Source organism: Hesperophylax consimilis, chromosome 18, assembly GCF_061612785.1.
Source record: "Hesperophylax consimilis isolate HC1 chromosome 18, BYU_Hcon_1.0, whole genome shotgun sequence".
Classification (NCBI taxonomy): Eukaryota; Metazoa; Arthropoda; class Insecta; order Trichoptera; family Limnephilidae; genus Hesperophylax; species Hesperophylax consimilis.
The window spans coordinates 32,642,766-32,663,335 of record NC_142853.1 but is presented as its reverse complement, the minus strand read 5'-3'; the positions used below and the strand labels follow the sequence as shown (position 1 = coordinate 32,663,335).

The window sequence follows — 20,570 nt, the reverse complement described above, 5'->3', positions numbered from 1 at the left end:
TTGGTTAAATAACGAAAAATGCCCACTTATATTGTACACAGGTTCCTATTTTTATAATTTTGTGATAACCTACTGTTACCAGCTCTGTACCGTTTATGTTAAGTATGTTATGTTATGTTGTCTTATTATGTTTATTTATGTTACGTTATGTTATGTTTATGATGTGTAATCAATTATATTCTGTAATTTGTTGTATTTGTTAATAAGAAAAATGTTAATTGTGTATGGCTAAGATCACCCCTAATGGTTGAAAGCCAAAATAAAGAATAATAAAAAGTCTTGTAATTTGGAATCGGGCCGCCAACAATAACATTCCTAATGTAGACAGTGATAAGGTTTTAATTCCCGCTCGCTGCCTGTTTTGATTTATGAAAGAAAAAACATCGTCAAAAGGGATGTTTTATTTTATTTTGCGAAGTTCATGCACAAATATTTAAGTGTTTTACGATAAATTTCTAAATAACTTAATTACAATAAAACCATAGCCGAAAAAGGATTCCAAGTAGGAGATTTTGCACTTAAAAGCATTTTTTACCGGCCTGATATTTTTTTCTGTACTTATAAAATGATTATAAAAAATGGTCGATTATTTCAAAGGCCAAGATGTGTTCTCTTCTAAATCATCTGAAATATTTCTAATCCATCAATTTTTTTTTTTTTTTGATTTTATGGATTCTTTCGTAATCCTCTAACTAGCTAGGGCTTATAACAATACCCTTCATGTTTCTAGCTGACTAGTACTACGGCTCATTTGGCCTTATTACTATCACCATCTGATGGTTGTATTTACTTGACTGATTTTATATTACATTAATGAGTTTTATGAGGAAAAATTCTTAGCTGTATAAAAAACCTCATACAAATGACAAGAAAAAGAAAAACAATAAGTTCTGAACTTTTTACGAATCCATCAAATTATCAAATCAAAAGCACATCATTTTGGACAAACTTCGTAGTGCTTAGCAAAACAAAGTGTTGTTTCAATAACCGATGCGTATTAGGAGTGTGGATGAGTACTGAATAATTAGGTACTTACCTGCCTTTTTTAAAGTAAACAAATGAAAATGGAATCAACCTCTTTTAATAAAAATTAACTTAGGAATCCCAGGTTAATGTTTGTCGATTACCTACCCGCTGTAGGTACTTCACAGGTACTGAATCATATCATGTAGTCACTGATCACAATCGCTCATGCAAGCCGCATTATGGCAATATCGACTACCACCAATTACGGTATAGGTATGCACATTTGTTTGAAATCGGAAGAGTCGGTTTCTTTGTTTATCGGCGATAAGTGACGTGCGGTGGACTTTTGTCCGTGTCCATGCTCCATGCCTTTCAGTCGGGCATTTGCCGTCGTGTGACTCAGATCTGGCAGCTGGCATCCTGTCCGCATTAATATTAATAAAGACGCACGTGAACGTACGCGTCGGTCTCGCCGAGATATATACCCGTTTATTAGTGATTTCCGTTCATTAGCTGCGAAAAACTGTGGCGCGATAAGTCAGTCGTTATTTGGTAAGGAACGTACGCAGACATAACAATTCAAGCAAGCAACATGCAGTCTATAATTTCTTTCGCCGTCCTTGTGCTCTGTGTCGGATTCGTCGCCGCTGAAGTCTACAGCGACTGCGGTAAGTTTTTTATTAAACGATACTATCTTAACTACAGCTTTTATCGTGTTAATAATTCAAATTTGATACGATATGACTGGCTATTGGCTGACTTGTTCGAGGTATTGGTTTGAAGCGCCGCGACGGGTTCACTCTCAGGCGTCGCCGTTGCGGTTCGATTTTCTGTTACCTCTAACTCCCCCATCATTGCATAAATAATATGTTCCGTTTTCGATTATGCTAGTAGGAATAACTGTTTCAGGTTTTTCTTTTCACAAAACAAGTTCAAGTGATATCAATAATAATCAACTTATTTTTATATAATATGAAAAAAACATGAAAAAAATGTTCTTGCCGCAACCGAGATTCGAACTCGGGACCTTCCTCTCATTGTGTTTGATATAACCACTGAGCTATCGCTTCAACCTTAATAACTGACGTGATTCTCCGACACACGTGTCTTCTTGCCAGTTTAAGACCGTTATAACCACGCTACATCGTATTTTAACATGTTAAGTTTTTCACTATTCCGATATTAAGCGCCGCTTAAAATTTACACCACAATTATAAACGTCAAGTAAGTGGGATGTTTCAAGTTCTCTAAATGTTTCAATTTCTACCGGTATCCGAACTCGGGACATCCGGACACTCGGAACCGCTCTCTGTTTGTTCCGAGCTACCTGCTATCGGTTTGGCTATCTGTCTACTCTGAGCTATCTGCCATTGGTACGTCTATCTGTCTGCTCCGAGCTATCTGCCATCGGTACGTCTATCTGTCTGCTCCTAGCTATCTGCCATCGGTTCGGCTATCTGTCTGCTCGGAGCTATCTGCCATTGGGGTGCATAATTTTGCTCACCCCTTCATTCCGATAACTTATCGGATTCTCGGAATGTTCTAACAAGAATCTAGAATCGGTCTAGTTCCCTCTACCCACGAAAATTATGTCCAAGTGCTTTTTAATTTATCACGAAAAGTAATGTTTTTAACCTTCATTAATTGAATTAATATTGTCAGCATTTTTATCAAGTCTCAAAACATCAACGAAAATAAATCCACCGCAGTTCTTAAATTATTAGTTTCAGTTATCAAAAATATTACGAAGGTTAACCTGCGTCGATGAACTATAGAACTCGGATTTGCTTTGAATTTATGAGTCATTTTCAAAATTGGAACTGTTTGAAGAATTCAGACAAGCCAAAAAGGTACCTGCCTACCAGAAAATTATTTAATTTGTCATTTTCAAAATTGGAACAGATTTTTCAAAGATTCAGCTATCCCGTGATTTTCCACGGGTGTGCGCAAGTGGTAATATATTTTACTTATTCCTATCCAAGCCATCATGACTTTTGTGAACTTTCTTGTTGCATTAAAATAATTCTTTTTTTTTATTGTTTCCATTTTAAAGATATATTGAAAAAAAAATTCCACTTATTTTGTTTTTTACCTACTTTGCCAAACCAGTCTAAAGATGGCTATAATATTTATTTATTTATTTATTTATTTATTTGTTTGTTCACGCCTTGACGGCTTTTACATGCAAGGTAAATTATACAGGAGCATTATAACAAGTATATAGCATCATAAGAAGTATAACATAGTATTTATGATAATAAGCTGAGCATGAAAGACAAGTTGGCACAACACAGGTAAGTATTAGTATACGATAAGTAAATTGTATATTGTATAGAGGAGTTCAACCAGCAAATACTTATTTGGGCTCGGGCTACAGTACATTCAGCAATTATAATTGTCACAATATTACACAAAACATAATTACAAACAAACTCGAAACATACCTGTTGGCAGTGGTGCAAAACATTTTCTAGCGATTTATAAAAGTAAGTAATATTCTTGTAATTTAAAATATATATATATATATATATATATATATATATATATTTTTTTTTTTTTTTGCTATTATAAATGTACGTAAGTTTTTTTATTATTATGACAAAAATAAAAGGTACACAACAATTACATACAAAAAGAAGTAGGTATTATGAAAGTAGTTACAGAGTATTAAGTTTATTATTATTAACAATCAACAGGATTTTTGCTTAATATCTGCATACATATACGCTTTTTAAAGGAGGCGATGTTTTTATTAAAAAATATATCAACAGAGCATGTTTCATTCCCCACACGATGCAATCTCTGAAGACAAGAGTTGATCATAAAATTAGTGCGAGAAGCAACTATATTGAATGGAGCATGAAGTCTAGTGTTGTACTTATTGGGAACTTGATAATTTATCAAATTCACTAGTTCGGGGCTGTCCAAATAACCGTTGATAATTTTAAATAATAATAAAGCATCACAGATTTTTCTTCGCTGTGATAATTCAGGTAGTTTAAGCAAGTGCATTAAATAATTATAATTTAAATTTTCTAATGGAATATGTAATTTGTAATTTATATGCCTTAAAAATTTGTGTTGTATTCTTTCAATTTTGTGTGAGTGTACATTGTATAGAGGTGACCAGAGAGAGGAATTATACTCAAGAATGCTTCTGACAAGTGTAATGTACAATGTTTTGAGTGTATTAGTATACATTAGATCTTTGGACGTTCTTAATACAAATCCGAGACATTTAAGTGCTTTATTCGTGATTGCATCGATGTGGGGGACGAATGTCATCTTGTTATCAAAAACGACACCCAGATCTTTTATTAATGTTACTGTAGAAAGATTTACATTGTTAATATGATATTGAAAGAGTATTGGATTTTTATTTCGAGAAAAACTTATAGAATGACATTTATTAATGTTTAAAAATAAATCATTAATGTTACACCAGTTATATAATCGATCCAAGTTTTTTTGCAATACAAGACAGTCCATTAAATTTCTTATAATAGTGTAAATTTTCAGGTCATCAGCAAACAATAGGAAATGGATACCTTCAAATATTGTAACAATGTCATTGATAAATAACAAAAAAAGAATCGGACCTAGATGAGAACCTTGAGGCACCCCACTTGAAGCTTCAATTTCGTGTGAAATATGGTTAGATAGTTTAACGTACAGTTTTCTAGATGTCAAATAGGTCTCAAGCCATTTTAGTAGATTTCCTTTTATCCCATATACTTCTAGTTTTTTTAATAAGATTTTTATAGAAACTTTATCGAACGCTCTGCTGAAATCTGTGTAAACTGCATCCGTTTGCAATTTTGAATTTAGATTATCAGATATATATTTTTCGTATATAATTAAATTTGTAAGTGTAGATCTACCGGATATAAATCCATGTTGGTGAGGGGAAATGATTTTGCGAGCCTGCAACATAAATTTTGATAGAAATACGGATTCAAACAATTTAGGTATTACTGATTGTATGCAAATAGGTCTGTAATTAGAAGCATCCGTTTTGTCGCCTTTTTTATAGATGGGACTAAGGAAACTGGTCTTCCATTTTTGTGGGAAAAGGCCAGATGCTAATGATAGATTAAATATTTTGGTTAGGTGACCTTTTAAGTTAGATACACAGTTTTTTAAATAAATTGCGGGTATGGTGTCCGGGCCAGCGGATTTCTGAGTATCTAATAATGTAATTTTACGCTGAACATCGATTACATCAATAACAAGGTCGTTAAAATCAATAGAAATATTGGAGTTGAATTGAGGTATCTGGTTATTGGATGAGTTTGCTACATATACTTCGCCAAAGCATTCGGCAAATAAGTCAGTAATTCCTTGAGGTGTATCAGCAATTTTACCATTGTAGTATATGATAGACGGAATACCAGATTCATTACTATTAAGATTATTTGCGAATTTGAATAAATTTTGAGGTTTATTTTGTAACGATTGCTCAATATTTTCCAGGTATTCTTTGTAGCAGGAGATCGACATGTTTTTCACCCTGTTGCGTAATTTAGAAAAAAGTAGATAGTCATTTGGAGCTCGAGATATTTTGAATGTTTTATGTGCAAGTTTTTTTGCCTGGATAGTACAAATTAGCTCTTTTTTAAACCATTTGGGGTAATTAGATGTCCTATATTTTGTAATAGGGACGTAAAGTTCAATTGATTTCTTAATTATGCAGTAAAAAGATTCTATTATATCATTAATATTATTACATTTACTAATGAAGTTCCAGTCTGATTTGGCGAGAAACTCGTTTATCTTGGGATAATCGGCTTTATAAAAATTTAATTTCTCTTTATAAGACTCTAAATTTAAAATTTGTGTAGATATATGCTTAACAAAAAGTGGTGGGTGGTATTTATCAATTGTTGAAACGTTATCATTTGCATGTTGTACACTTATGTTGTTGGAGTTGCTAAAAATTAAGTCTAATAGATTATTATTACAGTTATATATAAAGTTCACTTGTCTAAGATTTAGGAAACACGACATTTCTATAAGTTCACGAGAACCATTATTGGACGTGGAATTTGTGCAGGTATTATTGTTGTCAATGTCCCATTGAACAGTGGGTTGATTAAAGTCACCTGTAAGAATAAATTTAGCGTCTGGGTATTTTCTTCGCAATATTTCTACTTCTTGACAGTAACTAGTATAAAGCTGGTCATCAGATGAGGGTGGAATGTACGCACAACCAACTATTATTTTTTCACTTTTGTATGTCACTAAAACAAATAGTTGTTCCACGTTGATATTTGCACATTTGAGTTTTCTTGAGGTTAATTTAGTATTAATAGAAATTAGACAACCACCTCCCCTACTTTTGTTGCTAGTATTATTATCACGGTCCATTCGATAGGTGTTATGGGAGTGAAATCCTAACTCGCCATTTTTAATATCTGGGGTCAACCATGTCTCAGTGAAGCAGTAAACATCATATTCAAGGGTTGGTAGTTTAATTCTTAAATCATTTAGTTTAGTTTTCAGTCCTCTTACATTTTGGTAGTAAATATTGATAGATCGTAATGTGGATTTTTGGTTATGGGTCAGTTTTTTGGAGATAATTTGACAATTGTTGGGATGTTGTTAATATATTTAATTGTGATATCTTGCTCACCTGATGATTGCCTATTTTGGAGTTCCGTTCTTAAATCATTTAACTGAGTCCTTTGCGCAAATGATAGATCCGGGTACATTCGGATGTTATTTTTTAGTGAGTGTTTTTTGCTGAGTAAGATTTTAGGCCATTTTGACTCGGGAAACTCAACTTTGATTCCCCTCGGTTTATTTATATCCTTTTTCCCTATTCTGTATATTTTGAGATCGAGAGAATTTGTAGAGTTGTCCAAGTCAGAAATAATTTTTTTAATGCTGGTGATATCACTATTCATATTCTCTGTTTGAGTTAATGCTTCACTTTCAGGTACATTACAAATTATTATATTTTTTTCTCTATAATTTTGTTCATTTATCTCGGCAATAATTTCACAAACGTTTTTTGTTTGTAATTGTGAGGGAACAGTAGTGGTTGTCGTGGGAGGCATATTTTTATAAACAGACAATTCGCCTTCTAGACTGGCCATTCTCGCTGCCATTTGGCCGATGGAGCTAAGAATGTTATTTGTTTTAGGCATAATTTTTCCAATATGCTCCTTAGTAAATTTATTGTTCGGATCCATTACGATGTTGGTCAATGCATTAATGGCGTCTTTAGCCAGGGAAATGTATGCTTGCGCATCCATAATTACTTCTGGTATTTTGACAAAATAATTTAATTAAATAAATGAATGGTTGGTTGGACTTCCCTGGTTACTGGCTAGCAGTCTGGTATGTCGTTCACTAAGTTGGTAGTGGTGGACGGACACTAGGCGTGTAGAGTGCAAGTTACCTGCGCCGATGGTGCACAACAATAATTTTAAATATGGATATGTGAAATTTGTTTGTCAAATTTAAGCGAGTTCACTGTTTGTTTTCTTGGTACTTAGACTGTGCTGCTATCGTGCAGTCACTAAAGATGCTAGTTGATTAGAAAAAAGCGCCAAAAACAGATTTTAATTGATGTTTATTGTTATTTTACTTTGGACGAAAAAAAGTGCGTGCTCACTGTGTTTACGTATTACTGTTATGCTGAAACCGGTAACTGTCAACTAAAATTGTTACAGTATATCCATTTCCATTACAATAAATAATAAAAAGTTTAAAATTGTTTCAAAATATCCATCGACATCATTACATTAAAATAAGTAACTCAGATGGCACTGATAGATAGTTAATTCAGTGGTGGCTCGTGACTGTTGTGTACTAGAGTTCTAAGCACCAACTAAATAATGCAAACTGTAGATTTGAATGGAAACCAATATTTATACCTCTATCTCTTTTATACTTCCCTGGCATCGTATAACACCACCCAATTAGAATTTCATAATAATGATAGAACGCAATTTTGTGTTGGAAATTTAAGGCCCCATTTTCCAGCCCATAGATCACAAAAAACGACCAACCCACATGTCTTATTTTTCATTGTTATATGGTGCTAAGATTGAAAAATATGAAATTGTAGCCCCCACTGAGGTGCGTATGTATACTAACATAATACAGAGACCTCCTTCTATACTAAAAAGCGTTTTTGTTTATATAATAACGCATTTTTCTTCGCCACATTTGCCAAAACTGACAATTCTTTTTTCAATTATTGTAAAAATATAAGTACCTACCTGCTAAAAGTCGGATTCAAATTTGCTGTAATAAAAGTTTTATACGGGTGTATCGGCACGTACCCGACAAACTTTAACCAGCTATTCCTTAGCACATTTGGAGTAAAAAATGTTATGGGCACTTTGCTGTCCGGTAGCATTTTTTTTTCAATTAAAAACAAAAAACTAAAAAATTTCCACACTCCCTCACTGTCATTGGCTTTGCTTTTCGGGTTCAACAGCTGTTATTAGCAAGTATGTCGAAAACCGTCTTTGCTCTTTCGTACACACTAAATAATAATAGTTAAAAATGAGACGAATGGTGCCGTGCCATTTCGTTGTGATTGTAAAAGCGCGCCAATGTAGGTACATACGTACATTATTCAACGAAACTCGAATAAAATATTGCCAGATGGGTTTTCAAACTTTGACAAAGGATAAAACAGTGGTGACATGTGGTGAAAATATGAATAATAATTTTTTTATTTAAAAAAACGTTACCAAACAGCAAAGTGGCCGTAACATTTTTTACTCCATATATGCTCAGGAATCGCTGGTTAAAATTTGTCGGGTACGTGCCGATACACCCTGTACTATATTTGAAATATTGGTACGTTTTAACCGAATTAAAAGTTCCCCGACCCCTGATATATCTTAAAAGTATACCCCACTATGGTCACACATTTTTTATGTATATTTATTAATCTAATTCACTCGGGCTAACTCGATATTTGTCTTTCAACTTAATTTTAGCCATGAATATAATTTGCCTCTCTTCAATTATGTAGAGTTATTGAAAATTATTTATTTTAAAATGTAATTTTTATATTACAAACACGTTTAACTTAACGATCTTTAAATGTTATTTTTATATTACAAATACGTTTAACTTATTGATCTTTAAATGTTATTTTTATATTACAAACACTTTAACTTATTGATCTTTAAATATAATGTTTATTTTACAAACACGTTTAACTTTGTACTGCATAAATCTCAAGGATCGTATGATTCATAATGGAAATGATTATACCATTTAAGTGAATGCGTTTGCTAATTGGAATAATCACGAATAGATTAAAACCCTCTAATCAATTAATTAATGGCGATAATTTATTCAAATGATTTATCTATTAAGTATATAAATAATTTATTTGTTTATGAATTTAAGCATTCAGAGTAGTTAAGTTAAGTTTCAGAGTTACATTTGTCAAAGAGGTTTATTTTTTTAAATGTTTCAAATGCTAATGTTAATTTTTTTTAATACGTCAGTTTAATGTTAAAAAAATAATTAACGCTTTTTGTCATATTTAATTCCTTAAAAACCATTTGCCGCATCTATGTTAAAATTTTTTTTTTGTATATTTACAAATTTATGTTGACTAAATTATCGAGAGACCTATTTACGAGAGAGGAGATCAATTTATTAGAGACGATAATAACGTGGCATTTAAATAAGTGTATCATTGGATATGACAAGAATAACATATTATTCAAGTTAATCGGCATCGAAACTGACCTTTGGAACATTTTAATACGCGTCACTTATTCTTATTACGATTTATGATAAAAAATTTAAATAAAAATATTGTTGCATGTCTTTTACAGGAAAATCGTATTACGGGCGCAAACAAATAATTCATTTTGTTATTTTAAAGTGTATTAATAAAATAAAAATTAACGCCATTTTCGAACGCGTATATTATAACGTACGTTGCGTTTAACCTAAAATATTTTATTGCGTTTTGACAAGAATGAAATCACTATCTAGTCGTGGAATGTACCAACAAGTCGTAGGGTGTATCGACAACCAACAAGTCGAAGGCAATGTTCCCTCTAAGGTGTGCGATTATGCTGCGGCACAACTGTTAAAAGTTGTCCGCAAACATGTTTACATCTTCGGCACACATCTTGTAGAATCTTCAATATTAAGGAAAATTATCGGACAAAAAAAATGTTTGTAATGTAATTTATTATTTTGTGGTTTATTAACTTAATTACTATTATCTACGCATGAATGTTCGTATTTTCGCACTAACCTCTTTATTCCTTTCATATCTTGCACCGATAAGTTGACGTTGGAACGTTGGTCGTAGGGTGTACCAACAAGTCGTAGGGTGTACCAACAAGTCGCAGGGTATATCAACAAATCGTAGGGTGTACCAACAAGTCGTAGGGTGTACCAACAAGTCGCCGGGTATATCAACAAATCGTAGGGTGTACTAACAAGTCGTAGGGTATACCAACAAGTCGTAGGGTGTACCAAAAGTCGTAGAGTGTACCAACATATTCGTACACCACAGAGCGGTTCTAGACTTTTTGTGAGCTACAGTGGTAAGACTGAAAAATACGAGATTATTGATGTTGTTGTAGCTGAAAACGTGTTTTTAGTCAAATATAGTCTAGGTAGCTAATATATTCGGGTAGAACTTTACACCATACAAAAAAGATAGCAACCTTTCAACAACCTTTGCAACAGTTCTTATTTTTTTCATATTTAATTGAGATTTCTTAATTCATCTTCTTCTATGATTAAATTGATGATCAACTCACTGTTTTGTCAAAATATGACAAAAAATTGTTAGATTATAAATGGTTATCATGGGAACAAAAAATACAAATTGAATCATATAACTTTGACCCTCCTGGTATCGAAAACCAAAATAATAACAAAAATATTGTCATTATTATTTATTACTCAAACAACATCCATTGTGAATATCAAACAATGAATGATTGCAAATTAACATTTAATTACTTTTACCAGTCAGCTTTTGTTTGAAAACCAATCGTTGACATTCATTAAATGCTGACGCGGTGCCCCAATCATTGAACTGTAACTAAAACTACTGAAATTGATTACGTTGTGACGAAAGGCAAATTATCTTAATGTAATCACTAACAACAACTTTATGGACAACTTCATAATACATATTTAATAAGAGGGACATTAATTTACATTTTTTTAAAGAAACACGGGTTACGAATAACCTGACAATATTGGATATCTCATGGGTCGTCATGGAGGACTTAGCCAGGCGAGAAATAGAACTCACAACGCCTTGGGTGAGACCCAGACGCGATACCAGCTCTATGCTCTAGCTTTCGCAAAATGAAATTATTTTTGAAATTTAAAATTAATATGAACATTTTTCATCGTTAGTGCATATTTGATCATTTTTGATCGTTAGTGCATATTTGAGCCCTTTTGATCATTAGTGTATATTTGAGCCTGTTTCAGACATTAGCGCATATATGAGCCTCTTTTGATCATTGTTGCATATTTGAGCCTCTTTTGATCATTGGTGCATATTTGAGCCTCCTTTGAAAATTAGTGCAAATTCAGCCAAAAAATTCTTTAAAATATTAGATAAATAATAATGGTCGATATTATTGTATTTTGTTAGAAGCCGATTTTTTTATTAAAAAAAGGAAAATGTTACATGTTTTATTCTTTTTCTCAAAAGTATCGCCTTCATCCAAAGTAATCGATTTTTAATTTTATTTAGTAAATATATTCATTTTTATTTTAGTATGCCTGTTATATGTTGTACATGGGTGGGTAATAATGTATTCCAAATACTTGGGTATCTGTTGTAGATACTCATTTCAAGCCAGTATATCAATCATTTGTTATCACATATTTTGAACATTTTGTCAGTTTTATTGTAAAATACTGCCGTGTCCATTAAGTATTTTAAACTAAACAATGTCAGGTACCTATCACCTGCTCGCGGTAAGAATACAAGCGACGCACTTCGAAGCTTTTCTTTGAAGATATCCAGTTTAGACTGTCACCTTTTTTATTTTTATGTCTTGTTCTGTTTCATGTTTAGTTTAGATTTATTGGTATTATTTTTTTCTTCAATAAAATAAGAATAATTGCTATTTTTATAATATTTTATTAGATACCCGTGCGATGTAAGCACGTACAGTAATTACTGACCTTTTTCTAGAGTAAAAACTGTAAATGTTATTTTGGTCTCATGTGAATTATTTGTTTTGTTTTTATGATTTTTTTTTTAAATCTTTCACTTGTCGTTACTGGTTAAGCGAGTATTCACTTAACCCCCGCCCAAACCAAACAATCAAATACACACTTATTATGTTTAAAAAAATGTCCAACTAAATTTTATTATTATTTCTAATCAGCTCAGGATTCAGTGGTTAGTTTGTCGGGTAAGTAGATACCGTACTACTACAGCTTGTACAACCAATTTATTATTATATTAAAATGGAAAGGTAAAGTTCCCAATTTTATATCATTTTTTTATTTGCTTGGCGACATATTACTAGGTCCAAAATGTTATACATTTCATTTAGCTATCTGGTTAGTCTGGGAGTTACAAAATAGATGAGTGTTTTTCAATTACATCGCCATTTTGAGACATTCTGAAACACATTTTCCTTGAACGCTTCATAAAAAATGTTAGTTTTTTTGGTGCTCTCTGTTTATTTAGATGCGGAGTATAAAAAGTGGGGACCAGATAAATCATTACAATGATAATTCATCACATCTTTAAAAAGTTATATAAAGTGATGAAACAAAAACTTTATTAACTGGGTTAAGTAGGTTAGGTTAGGTTAGGTTTAATTTTTTGTTTTTCATCTTTTCTAATGACTTTATATCACTTTTTAAAAGTGTGTTGAATTGTCACTGTGTTGAGTTATCATGGAACCTAAAAAGTAATTACTAAAAATTCCCTGGACTACGAGACCAAAGCTACGAAAATTAAAAAAAAAATCGTTCTTATATTTAACATTTTATAGATATGAAAAAAATCACACTGTTTCTTTAAATTCCACAAGCCCCCGCATTCCCAATTTCTTCTGATTTATAACTTTTTTAAGTTCCAAAAAAATATATATGTTATTTTTTTAGGATAATATCTATAGATACATTTGGGTGACCGGATAAATCGTCAAAATGATAATTCATCACATCTTTAAAAAGTTATATAAAGTCATGGGAAGTGATGAAACAAAAACTTTATTAACTGGGTTAAGTAGGTTAGGTTAAAAAAAAATTTCATCGTTTTTAATGACTTTATATCACTTTTTAAAAGTGTTTTGAATAGTCACTGTGTTGAGTTATCATGGAACCAAACATTTGTTATGCCCACAGACATAGGAATTAATAGACGAGAAGATAATGGCGAGGGGTAAAATCAACTGTTGAAGAACGAAGGGGGTAAGGCTGACTGTGATTCGTCAATAAATCAATCTGACAGTAAATAGGCATCTCGCATTATAATATCACCATTTAGTTCTTAAAAGTAAAATCTGCTTTTGAATGAATAGACATTTTTACATGGGAGCGTAAATTACTCGCCACGTTATGAACTAATTTGCGAAGTCCAAATTCGGCAAAGTAAATTTCTTCTGTTTGCAGAGTCGTAGTTAGTTTCAGAGTATTTAGTTAAGACACTTTTACAAATGTTTCATAATTTACTTACCCCAGTAAACAACGATGAGCACACTTGAGAATCGCTACATTGTGATGTGATAGTATATGTTTCTAAAACTGATCCATATAATACGGTGTGAATAAGCTTAAAATAAAGTAAAATAATGCTTACTTATGGAATGTAATACGACAATTGGGTTTATTCTCTTTTTCACATCTATTTTTACAAGTTTTCGTAGTACAAGTCAACATTTTGCCGTGTTATTTCGTAAAATGAACCGATGATGCCTCGACCATAGTTCGCACAAGAATGATGACGTCACTTTTTCAAATTTCACTTGAGGCCATACGCGAGCACAGCCGGCTCCAATGGAACCGGTATGGGGAGTGGGGATAATACGCTTTTAATCACTTAGGGCAGGTCTACTAATATTCATATGTCTATGGTTATGCCCAAACCTTAATTATATGAAATTCCCTCCATAGAAAAAAATCGCAAAGTAAGCTTCGAAAATTATAAAAAACACGTTTTGTTCTATTATTTAATATGTTATGGACATGAAAAAAAATTACAGTATATCTTAAAATGCAAATAAAGCATTTGTCGGGAGATTTTTGCTCTATTTTAAATTAGTCGTGTTTTATTAAATATTTTCACCATTTTCGCTTAATTATTATCATTTTTTTAATATCAGCGTACTCCCTCTAAAATTCGTATTTGCATATGTCCCTCTCACCATTTTATTTTTGCTTATTTTTGCTCTATTTTAAATAAGTCGTTTTTCATGTAAATCGCTCTAAATAAACTCACAACAGTCGCTAACCTACGTGTTTTTTTTTAATATTAGCGAGCTCCCTCTATCAATTCGTATATACATTTCACCCCTTGAAACCATCTTCAGTTATATTCTTCTTCTATTGAACGCTAATAGATAATAGAACATAAATTAATATACTCGTTCAATATTACAAAAGGCCGAAAGAAATTCTCCGGAATGATTGGCCCCCATATTTCCGCACGTGAACATTTCTCATACTAAAAACATCATTTTCAAAAATAAGAAATCACAATATCTAAAGGGCGGGAAAGGGCAAATTTATATGGTTTACCGATATATCCAACCTACAATATTTTTATGAAAAAGTTTCTAAAAGTGGTGTTCGAAAGAGAGAGTACGAAAACACTGTACTGTAATATAGATGTGAATGAGGAATACTTGGAGCAGGTGGATGAGTTTGTGTATTTAGGAAGCATGTTTACGAGAGATGGGAAGTCTGACAGAGATATTGAACGAAGGGTAAATGCAGGTAACTCAATTAATGGAGAACTGAACGCAGTTGGCGCTAACTAAAAATTGTCCAAAGAAGCGAAGTTAGCAGTCCACAATGGAGTGCTGGTACCTACCTACCTTGATGTATGGAAGTGAGGCATGGAACTGGCAAAGATAGGATGAAAGTAGACTGAATGCTGTTGAAATGAGATCCCTGAGGCGCATGTGTGGTAAAACAATGTATCATCGTGTGAGAAATGTGGAGATCCGCAAAGAGTGCAAGGCTGATGTAAGCGTAATGAGTAAGATTAAGAAAGGGACGCTTAGATGGTTTGGGCATGTAGAGCGAATGAGCGAAGAAAAGAGTGTAATTTGAAGAGGTTTTAAAAAAATATCAATATTTAGATAATTTATGATATATCACTTATTAACAAAGAAAGGAGTTTAAGGAGAATATATCATGCGAATGTGAATGGTAGCAGAAGTCGGGGACGCCCGAGGAAGACATGGAACCATCAAGTGAATCAGATACTTTAGTCGGGCCATGTCAAGATTCAGAATAATAGAAGAGTATGTATGAGACGATGTATGAATGTGAATGAGGAAAGAAGTGTGTGCCAAGACCGAGTTGTTTGGCGGTCCGTCCTCTCTGCCTACCCCTGCGGTAAACGGCGTGATGGTTAGTTTCTAAAAGTGTCATTTTCTGACAAAGTCATGCGTGATATTTTAAATTGGTACACAGATAATTTATCAACAACAATGTTCCTGTTCCATGGAGGTTATTGGACGTGCTTGACTGACTGCGACATTCGATCATTTATAATCTATTAGATGTGTAATGTGTACTGTACTGTACAGTACTACAATACAGGGGACACTCGTGTATACAAATATACAAGTACACAGTAGGTTCCAACAAATGGTAACAATGTCGGGCGTAGGAGTTTATGTAACAAAGAATACAATCAAATTTAATCAAATAAACCACGTTAGTTGTATGTTGTTTGTAACCAACAATGTGACATCGAATGCTTTGAAAATCACAGGCATTTAAAAAAAAAGTAATATCGCACAAGAACCTTAATTTAAATGTCGTGAGGATGAGGATGACGATTGAGGGGATTGGGGGGGACATAGTACCTACTACCTACCTACCTGGCTTCTCAAAGTTGCTCACTAAACATAGCTACAGCCATTTAAGGGTGTTCTCTCGTCAGGGCGATTAACTTTAAGTAAAGTAGTCACAGAGAGGTTAAGTACCTTACACGTATTTGATGTCATCGTTCTAGTACATTTATTTTTCGTTTTCGTACAAGACTGTTTGAAAGATTGAAGATTTAAGATGGTGAGAACAAAGAGGATGATCGTAGAAGACGGATACGTACCACCTCTCTCTGGGATAGCGCGATTATTTACGCGAAATTCGTATTTTTTATGCGATTTTCTGATATTTTAAAAACAAGAAAGTAATATTACGAATTCTAATTTTTTCTTACCATTCTTTTTACATGCTTGTAAAAATTTACATAACGACCGAAAATTAATATCACTTTCCTAAAAATTCTTCAAAAAAATAACTCGAATTTCGCCGAAAAATAACGCGAAATTTCGAGGTGCCTTGTAATATCTCATAATTCTAAAATTAATATGTTATCGCAAAGCGCGATGCTCCAATTTATTTTAGGTGGCGTGATAAATGTATTTAACAGCAATTTGCAATAATAATAAATTATTTCTTCAATAATTGCAAATTTATTTTGTGGCGTCATGTTCATTAAACGAAAATAAGTAAATCACTTTTTTATCATTATTTAAAGAGTGGTTTAAACAAAGTTTATTGCTGTCCAAGACATATCTGATATATTTTTTATGTAAATATTTTGTTTATAAAAGTTATTATATTTATTTTATCACACACTCTGGGACCAGAAACAGAGTTAATTTATTTGTTACGTTATTATATTGGAATATTACATCTTTTTATTTAAAATTTTACATTGGAATCCCCATGTACTATCATATGCTAAATTATACCTACCTACTCCCCGTTTTCTATTTTTATGTTACATTTTACATTGGAATCCCCATGTACCTACTATCATACGCTAAATTATACCTACCTACCTACTCCCCGTTTTCTATTTTTATGTTATAGTTTACATTGGAATCCCGTGTAGGTACTATCACATGCTAAATTATACATACCCCCGGGTTACATTTTTATGTTACATTTTACATTTTAATCCCCGTTTACTATACTATGTTAAATTGTGCACCGTGTGCTCGGTTATTGGTGACATTTCGCCCTTGGTGTTCAAAAGTTGAAAAAGAAAATTGACGATCCATATTTGTTTTTGAAAGGTAATGCCTGAGGCAAACATTTTACAAATACTTTCAGCTTCACAAATCCTACACTTAATAATTATTATAACCCACAACATTGTGCATAATTAGTACCTTCCTACGCTGTTTTGGTTTGTATTTAATGATTGGAGTTTACAAATAATAATATTGCACAATTATTTTGCAAATGCAAAACTCAATTGTACGTAAATAAATAAATAGGTAATCTACTCTCATTAAAAACCATTATAATCCAAAGTTTCTATTATCTATTGTCCATCTGTTTACATAGCAAAATGTCCATCAAATAATAATAACTGTTGGGTACTCTCCTACATCAACAGATAGTATCTAATTACAACGCAATATAATAGATTAACGTTTCCCATGAAATATTTACTCAGTGGCTCACCGAGGATTTGTCTTGGGGGCGCGGTAATAAACATAATCGAGCGATTGGTGTCATAATATAATATATTATACATTAACCATATTATTTAATGAATCTGTACCATCCCTCAAAATATTTATATTGAAACATAAAACTGCTCACTGCGATTTAAAGCCAATGAATCCACCTAGATTTCACTATTTATCCCATATTTTTAGGTTTTATAAATTTGGCACATTATGGCAAACGATCGCTGTAAACGTTTATGCACAACTTGCTATAACATGCCAAAAATGCAAAAATCCCTCGAGTGGATGGATACCTAATTACCAAGTGGATGAGGGTTTCCCAGCTTCACCGGGACTCTGAAGTCCCTCTCCTTAAAGACCACATCTTAAGTCTCGCGGAATCTTTTTACTCGGACATTCCAACCCATAAAAACGCGTCCATCTAGGTATTGTCACGCCCAGTAGGACGTAAACGCCGAAACTAAATTTGAAAAAACCGAAACAAATCCTACGTAAATTACCCCCCTAACTGCAGCCATGTACCTACCATTGCAATAAATTTTCACAAAACCTAAATCATAATTTCCAACAACCATAATTTAAACTCATGATGAAAGAGAAGGGGGCCTTTTTGGCCCGGAGCTCTGTATGCCACCATATCAAAAAGTCAAAAAAAGAATACCTAATTATTATTTTTAAATAGAATAAAGTCATACTCGTAAACAAGCTATTTAGAAAAAAAGTTAGGATACATTAATTAACCTGACCTAATTAATGGACCTGTTTTTTATATAACGCACAAGAGTCCCAACCCAAACTTTCATATTGTCACTAACATTTCTTTAATAATATTTTTTTCGGTATTTTCGAAAAATCTGGATAAGTATATCACTTTGTGCACGTTTTACAAAAATAATTTGATTGACGAACGTTTTAGCGTTGAGGAAAACTATTTTATCCTCTACAATGTGCTGATAGGTCAAGCTGTACTTTATATAAGGTACGAATTGTCTGCGGAGTCATTTTGACATTCCGCAGAACACAAATTCAAAATGATTGTCTTTAAAGTTTTACAAACATTACTTTCTAGATGACTTTTGTAATTGTCTGATTTTTGGATTAATTTAAAAGTGGTTCTGAACTTAGATGATCGTAATGTCGTTGGTTCTGAGCTTAGATGATTTTGAGCTGTAATGTCATTGGTTCTAAGGGAAACAAATAGCCAGTGTTTTGTAATGAGATCATGATGTATTTCAATATTTTGTTTGTGCAGGTTCCAAGCTCGCCACAGTGGAGAATGTGCAGGTATCCGGGTGTGATGGAACTCAAGAGGAATGCATCCTGAAGAGGAACACTAATGTCACCATCTCTATGGACATCATCCCGAGTAAGTCACCACCATAATATACTTGTAATTATATTAGACGTAATAATCTAGCAAAGTCCTGTTTCAACTCAACCGTTTTATTTTTCGTCCATCTGTAATTTATTTGTTCGTTCTGTTTGATTCCGTTTCAAGATGGTGGCTGCTTTAATGATTCAGTAAAGATTATTTTCAAATGTGAAATCATTGTGTTTATTTCGACTCTCTTATTCGCAGTTTTTCAATATTATGGTACCTACCTGACTAAAGACAGTTTTAAAAGAGAATTTTCATTGAGATAGTGATGTTTCTTTGGACAAATTGTATTATTCCTTATTATTTGAAATTCAAAATGTTACATAAAATATAAGGTTTATAGATAATTCGGTAGGTATTAAAGTACCTACTTACAAATCTTATGATTCCAGAGGAAATTTTTGTTTTGATTTATTAAATAAAAGAAAATTAGAAACATACTTTCTCGGACTATTCACACACCTAATAGTTATCTTCTTCCCTCCAATCGTTGATTTGCTCAATGTATTCACTTTAAAATCAGTTTTTCACACAAAAATATTCAAAGCCCTATAGCAAAATCTATGCCAGATATCCGCCGCACGAAATCTGAATTAATAATCAAAAAATGTCACTGCTATAGAGTTCGCCATTCATTCTACTTACCTGTAATTTCCTTAGTCCATCCTGTAAAATTATTCTTTAAAGAGAACACATTTACACCGCTATTAATAGAGGTCGCAACTTGTTTATTTTACTTACACTTAAATATTGCCATTTACATTCAATAAAAGTTAATTTCTCTATATCATTTTGTTTGCAACAGATGTCCCCCTCACGAAGGTGAACACCGTAGTGCACGGAGTGATGATGGGAATGCCCGTCCCCTTCCCCCTCTCCAATCCCAACGCCTGCGAGGGCACCGGCCTCACCTGCCCCTTGAACCAGAAGGAGAAGTACAGCTACAGCGCCATCATGCCCGTTCTCAAGGCCTACCCCAAGGTCAATGTGGACGTCAAGTGGGAGTTGCAGAATGAGGACAACATCGACATCGCTTGCCTCCTGATTCCCGCCAAAATCCAATAAAACAGCCATAAACTATCCGTCCATAGACAATTATTAATTAATCTAATCCTAGACACAAACTAAAAGAAATAATATTCTAAATAAATCTATACAGTTTTCAATATTTCAAACAACACTGAAATTTTACCATTTTTAAAGCTGCAAACAACGACAAATAATATTATTTAAATTCAAGTAACAATTTTATACGATACAGATTTATTTCTGTACTCCATTTTTGATAAAAGTGCAATAATAATAATATTAATCACGAGATGCCTCTAGAACTCTAGAATAATCTGTAAAGAAGAACTTTTGTGAATATTTAAAGTTTTAGCATGATGCACTGATCTTTTTAATGACATTGTTTATAGAAATTTTTGTATGAGATTTTTTTACTGCACCGTTATAAGTTAGTATTTAGTACAAATAAAAAAAGTTTCTAAAGCATGGTTGTTTATTATTATTTTTACATTCTAATACACCAAGATTTTTGAATGCTGCTGAATTCTCCGTCCCTACAATGAATTCTC

General features: G+C 32.8%; 1 protein-coding gene across 1 annotated transcript; it reads left to right on the top strand.

Annotated features, from left to right (window-relative positions):
- Nucleotides 1-1,325: 1,325 nt before the first annotated feature.
- LOC149415684 (NPC intracellular cholesterol transporter 2 homolog a-like) lies at nucleotides 1,326-20,442 on the top strand. The gene is made up of 3 exons (XM_089642525.1): nucleotides 1,326-1,634; nucleotides 18,868-18,981; nucleotides 19,799-20,442. Exons 1-3 carry the CDS (start codon nucleotides 1,559-1,561, stop codon nucleotides 20,056-20,058), a joined length of 450 nt encoding a protein of 149 aa, XP_089498651.1. The 5' UTR covers nucleotides 1,326-1,558; the 3' UTR covers nucleotides 20,059-20,442.
- The last annotated feature ends 128 nt before the right edge of the window (nucleotides 20,443-20,570 follow it).

What these genes read in the sequence shown, in the direction of transcription:
- LOC149415684 (XM_089642525.1), top strand. Translation starts at nt 1,559, where the DNA reads ATGCAGTCTATAATTTCTTTCGCCGTCCTTGTGCTCTGTGTCGGATTC. An exon ending in TGAAGTCTACAGCGACTGCG is followed by an intron (nt 1,635 to 18,867) that starts GTAAGTTTTTTA and finishes TTGTTTGTGCAG; the next exon opens with GTTCCAAGCTCGCCACAGTG. An exon ending in CTCTATGGACATCATCCCGA is followed by an intron (nt 18,982 to 19,798) that starts GTAAGTCACCAC and finishes TGTTTGCAACAG; the next exon opens with ATGTCCCCCTCACGAAGGTG.